Below are 6,000 nucleotides of genomic sequence, written 5' to 3'. Positions count from 1 at the left end.
AGGATGATTATTATGACTATTATTATTATTATTATTATTATTATTATTATTATTATTATTATTATATACAGAGAACCATACAAATAGAGAGAGTGATACATACACATATATGATCTGGAGCTGTACATGCTTAACAAGGGATATATACAATGGAATTTACTCTGTGTGTGTGTGTGTGTGTGCACATGTGTCTGCATGCATACAGAGACAGACAAACACACATACACATATATACAAACACGTGCACACACACACACACACACACATACTGTTGCTATTATGCAAAAGTGTCATATAAGTCCAAAATATTGCTTTTTCAGAAAACGCAAAAATAGTTTCACCATTCCATAGCACAACCGTTGAACTACACTTTGACAATTTTTGATATCTTGGTATCTAAAGCAGCTGGAGATACAATAGTTTGACCAAAAGAACTGGCTAATGCAAGCAAAAATAAATATTGAAAAAAACACATTTGCCCAAAATTGGACATACGACAGTTTAACATTATAACAACAATACCTACTTATATACACACACACACACATATATATATACATATATGTATGCATGTATGTGTGAATATATGTAATTTCTAGAAGTCAGTAAGTGGAAGTCTTGAAGAGAGACAGAATCCTTACCAAAATTTTCGAGGTGGTCTAGTTCTTTCCAACTCTTGTTGTCTTTTGGTTTCCAAAAGGATTTCTTCTTTTAAATGCAATTTATCAAGTCGAAGTTTAGCCATTTGTACATTAATATTGAAAAGCTGATCTTCTCTGTTATTTGCTACAGTAACATACAAGAACTTTATTTTAACACTGGTCACTTTTGTTTTGCACACACTTCCTTTCACTTTCTTTATATCTTCCCCCTCCCCCCTCTCTCTACTTCATTTCAAAAATTGATGCACCTAAATGAAAAAACATTTAGCTACAGACATATATTCCTTAACCCTTTAGCATTCAAACTAGCCATATTCAGCCCAAATATTCTACCTGTTTTATGCTCAAATCAGCCAGATCCCATCTCTCACACCCACCCTACAATGTCATTCTAAAAATCTACAATCATATTATCAAAATCCCAAAGCTACAAGATAATACATGATTAATTCAAAACAGTGTCAATGAATAAGCATTACATTTGACAAAGTAATCTGAATGCTAAAGGGTTAAGTTACTTATTCCTCTCTTGCTAGCTAACAAAATTAACCCATTTGATACCAACCCAAATGTGACCACCTCTGGTTCTGATACAAATTTCTTGTTTTAAAATGATCTAAATTTAATCCTTTAGCATTCAGATTACTCTGTCAAATGTAATGCTTTTTAATTCACATTGATTTGAATTAACCATGCATTATCTTATAGTTCTGAGATTTCGTTGATGTGATTGCTTATTTTTACAATGACATTGTTAGGGAGGTGCGAGATGCCAGATCTGGCCAGTCTGGATATAAAACAGGAAGAAAATTTTAGGCCAGATATGGCCAATTTAAATGCTAAAAGGTTAAACTTCTATAAAAATTTCATGTTAATTGATGTTCAAAAGATCAGATTAATTATTACAAAGTTATTTTACTAAATTCTTTATTTCAAAAATTAATTCAAAGACAGTGTATTTTAACAGAAATACAGTAATGAGTGGATTAAGACCAAAATTCTAAGGGGATGCATAATAAATGAGGTGAATGTCTTAATATTCATATCTCAGTGTAAACATTAATATTTATAACTCATTAATGTCTATAGCTGAGATACAGTATTACTCATCATATAACATGTAATGTTGGGAATGTACTTTCACCCCTAAATACAATAATTCAGATTTATATAGATAAGATAACTGAGGTAGTTAGGGTGTGTGATAGAATAATTAAACTGAGACTAACCATAGGCAACACAATAGCAACATTTATTTTGTCATACACCCCAGAAGCAGGACTACCAGAAAAACTGATGGACCACACCTCTGAGACACTTTTGCAGACTACCCCAACAATGGCTGACAGCAACCTCAAGATCATAGCTGATCTTGATGGCTTTTATGACAAGATGATGGCTTTTATGACATACTTATGATTACAGCTCAAGAAATGAGGTCAGTATAAGGCTTCTGGAATTCTGTGATGCAACTAATCTAACAATTTAAAACACACACTTTAAGGAAAATGGTCAATACCCTCATCACTCACTCATCTGTTGAACACATAAGTTAGATTACATTCTCACCAGGAAACAGAACAGAAGAGCTACTGTGAATTCCAAAACCTTGGTTTGTGACTTCAGAATCAAACCTAAGTAGACACAAAAACAGAAGACAGTACAGAAAAAGAAGGTACTGAAACTAAAAGACCCTGTAATCAGAAGTAGATCCAGAGAAATTCTGAGGCATATAACAGTAGGGAAGAAGATCCAGATACTGGTAGTATAGAAGACAATTTCTATGAAATAGCTACTTTGGGCTACAGATCAGACATGTGACTACTGTGTCACGGTAAAGAACTGATTTGCTGCATTACAAAATGGCTCAGAGTCAATAACCAACCTATACAAACACTTCAACACAGCTAACAGGGAAGTAAAATAACAAAAGATACCATCAAAGAAGTGCTGTTCAAAGAAAAGAGCATCAACTGAACCAAGAGTTATTACAGCCAGGAAGAATGTGCAAAGAGCATTTTAACTGCTTTCAAGAGAATCCTAATGAAGAATACATTAAGGAAGAGGAATTGAACTAACTGGCTGATTGATCTAGTCATGACAGCAGATGCAAATTCTGCAGGAAATTGATTAATGAGATAAGCAGAAAGAAAGCAGCAAAGTTGGGTATCATCCATAGAAACAGCAGGGAGAATCATGTCTAAAAGTGGTATCAAAACTTCATTCAATTGCTTGGAAAGTCTCTCTTCGTAAGCAATGAAGATGTATAGATCCAACCAGTTTTCAACAATCTTACATATAAAACCAGATTCTTTGATTTGGAAGAACTTCAGAGTACCAAGAATAGATTGAAAGAGGGAAAAGCTGCTGGCCCCAATGGAATTCCCCTTCAAGTTATCAAGAGGTTCAATCTGAATGAAATGATACTGGATTTTGCAAATAAGCTCTTGCAGAACCAGAAAAGTCCGGATCAGTGATCCAAGATTGACTTGATACCAATCCCAAAAGTCAAAAAAACCTCAGCAATGAAACTAATGACAGAAGAATTGCACTGTCCAATATTCCACTCAAAGACATCAACCAAATGAGCCTCAACAGGATTCCTCTGGTACTTGATAGTCATCTGAGACCAAATCAAAATGGATTTAGACCAGGGAGATCCACAACATCTCAGATCTTAGCCCTGAAATGTATCATAGGAGTTAAATCAAGACAGCTACCTGCCATTATAACCTTCATGGACTTCAGCAAAGCATCTGACAGCATCCATCATTACAAAATGTTGAAGATCCTTTGAACACATGGCATTCCAAAAGAACTAGTTCTTGCCATTGACCTACAAGAAGACCAGAGCTCGTGTGTTGTCATCTGGCAGAGAAACATAATTCTTTCAAATACTACCTGGAGTGCTCCAAGGAGATACCCTTGCATCTTACCTGATTGTAATTGCATTGAATTATGCAATGTGGCAGGCTACAGACAACAGTGACGAAGACCTTGGTTTCAACATAGACCAGCAAAAATCGCAGAGAGTACCAGTAGTAACCATCATAGACTGGACTTCACAGATGATATAACACTCATATCTAATGAAACAGAGCAAGCACAACAGCTGCTCAGCAGAGTAGAAACATCAGCTGCTAAAATTGGACTGCACACAAATGTCAAGAAGACTGAATACATGTCTTTCAACCAATTAAGCGATGCTGAACTGAGTAGTTCCAAATTGAATGTTGCTCTGAAGACTTCAAGTACTTAGGTAGTTGGGTGAGCAGTTCAGAAGCAGACATCAAGATCAGGAAGATACAAGCATGGATAGCCTGTCGCAAACTAAAGAAAGTCTGGAAATTCAAATTTCCCAGGCAAATCAAAATCAAGCTGTTCATTGCAACTGTCAAATCAGAACTATTATATAGCAGTGAAACATGGACACTGATAAAGAAATTATCAAACAGGCTAAATGGATGATTCACAAGAATGCTATGCATGGCTCTAAATGTGAAATGATGACAACATATGACAAATGAATGCCTTTATAGAGACCTGCTGAAAGATCAGGTAAAGACAGCTGCAACTATCTGGTTACTGCATGTGCAACTTTGAAATAGGGACATCTAAATTAGTCTTGTGAAACCTACTTCATGATGATGTAAAAAGAGGAAAACATTGTCACCCTTACATCAACAACTTGATTGCAGACACTCAAGACAGTGATGATGGACCAAGAAGTGTGGTGAGTGGACTTTGTTGCTGCAACCCAGGTTGGAACCCAGCCATACTAATAATAATGTGACTAGAGCAAAATCCCAGTCAAACTAAAGAAACATGGTAGTGCAATGATAAGGCTGAGACAGTTAAGGCTAAGAGACAGGCTTGGAAAACTTAGAAGGAAGGTTGTAGTAAAGAACTTTACCTAATGACTTGAAGGGCATCTAGGCAACAGGTGTACTTGGCTAAAGGTGTAGTAGATAGGAAAAGGTTAACATGTGTCCTGCAACATGATCACAAGTGTAAAGTGTTTCAGAATTTTGAGACCTGGTTATGAAGATCATGCAGAGAATCAATGCCTAATTGATCCATGATAGAATAAACCTAGATGAGATGCAGTTTGGTTTTGTCCCCAGGAGGTGCACTGCAGATGCAATCTTCTCAGGGAGGCAAATGCAGGAGAAATACTTGGCTAAGACTAAACCACCATACTTGGTTTTCATTGATTTGAAGAAAGCTTTGACAGGGATTTTGAAGAAAGCTTTTGACAGGTTTTCATTGATTTGAAGAAAGCTTTTGACAGGGTACAATGTTCAGTAATTTGGTGGTCACTGAAGAAACTAAGCGTAGATGACGGACTTGTGAAGGTTGTACAAACTATATACAAAGATGCAGTAAGTAAAGCAAGAGTCAGCAATAATTTCAGTGGCGAATTTAGCATGAAGGTAGGAGTCCATCAAGGTAGGAGTCCATCAAGGTAGGAGTCCATCAAGGTAGGAGCCCTTCAACTCTCTCCTGTTCATCATAGTCCTACGGGCTATCACAGAGGAGTTTAAGACTAGCTATCCTTTGAAACTCCTATATTTCATTCTCATAGCTGAATCTGTAGCGGAATAAGAGAGAAAATTCCAGGTATAGAAACATTCCTAGAATTGAGAGGTCTGAAGGTAAACCTAGCAACGACGAAAGTTTAGTAAGTAGGAAAGGAAGTTGGTACCTTCATGGAAATAGCCTTGTTTGATATGCAAAAAAGGAGATATAAACTCCATATACTGTACTCAATGTGAGCTATGGATACAATGTGAGAGATGTGAAATTACACACAGACTATCTGAGAATGTGATTGATGTACTGGAGTAGTATGTAGAAGCACCCAGTTTTTCTTAATAGTTTTTCTTAAATACCTGAATGGCTCACTTGAAGTAGTTGATAGCTTTTGTTACTTGGGAGATGTAATTAACAAAAGGAGGTGGTGAACAGTGGTCTCAAGACCTAGAACCTTATGGAGGAGATAACAAAGGACTGAGGTGGCTGGCAATATGCAGTTCTCGAAAAGACCCACTTGTGTCAGCATAATTCAGTTCCAGCAAAGCTGTGAGAGAGTGAGTGTGTGTGTGTGTGTGTGTGTGTGTGTGTGTGTGTGTGTGTGTGTGTAAGCATATATATATATATATATATATATATATATATATATATATATAAAGGAATTCAAGACAGGATGCCCCTGGGAGCTCCTCTATGCTGACGACCTTGCGCTAATTGCTGAGTCACTATCAGAACTAGAGGAGAAGTTTCAAGTGCAGAAGCAAGGACTAGAATCGAAGGGCCTTAGAGTCAACCTAGCTAAAAC

General features: G+C 36.6%; 1 protein-coding gene across 4 annotated transcripts in view; it reads right to left on the bottom strand.

The window, feature by feature from the left end:
* Positions 1–6,000, bottom strand: part of LOC106867315 (uncharacterized) — a 30,180-nt gene that overhangs the window by 6,036 nt on the left and 18,144 nt on the right. For all 4 annotated transcript variants that reach the window (XM_014912155.3, XM_089339806.1, XM_014912153.2 and 1 more), the window contains one exon: positions 642–786. In XM_014912155.3, coding sequence (XP_014767641.1) covers positions 642–786 — 145 coding nt within the window. The remainder of the gene's footprint in view (positions 1–641; positions 787–6,000) is intronic.

This window comes from Octopus bimaculoides, chromosome 22 (genome assembly GCF_046866305.1).
Source record: "Octopus bimaculoides isolate indiv1 chromosome 22, ASM4686630v1, whole genome shotgun sequence".
Classification (NCBI taxonomy): Eukaryota; Metazoa; Mollusca; class Cephalopoda; order Octopoda; family Octopodidae; genus Octopus; species Octopus bimaculoides.
Note: the sequence above shows the minus strand (reverse complement) of the source record. Positions and strands in the feature narration are given on the sequence as shown.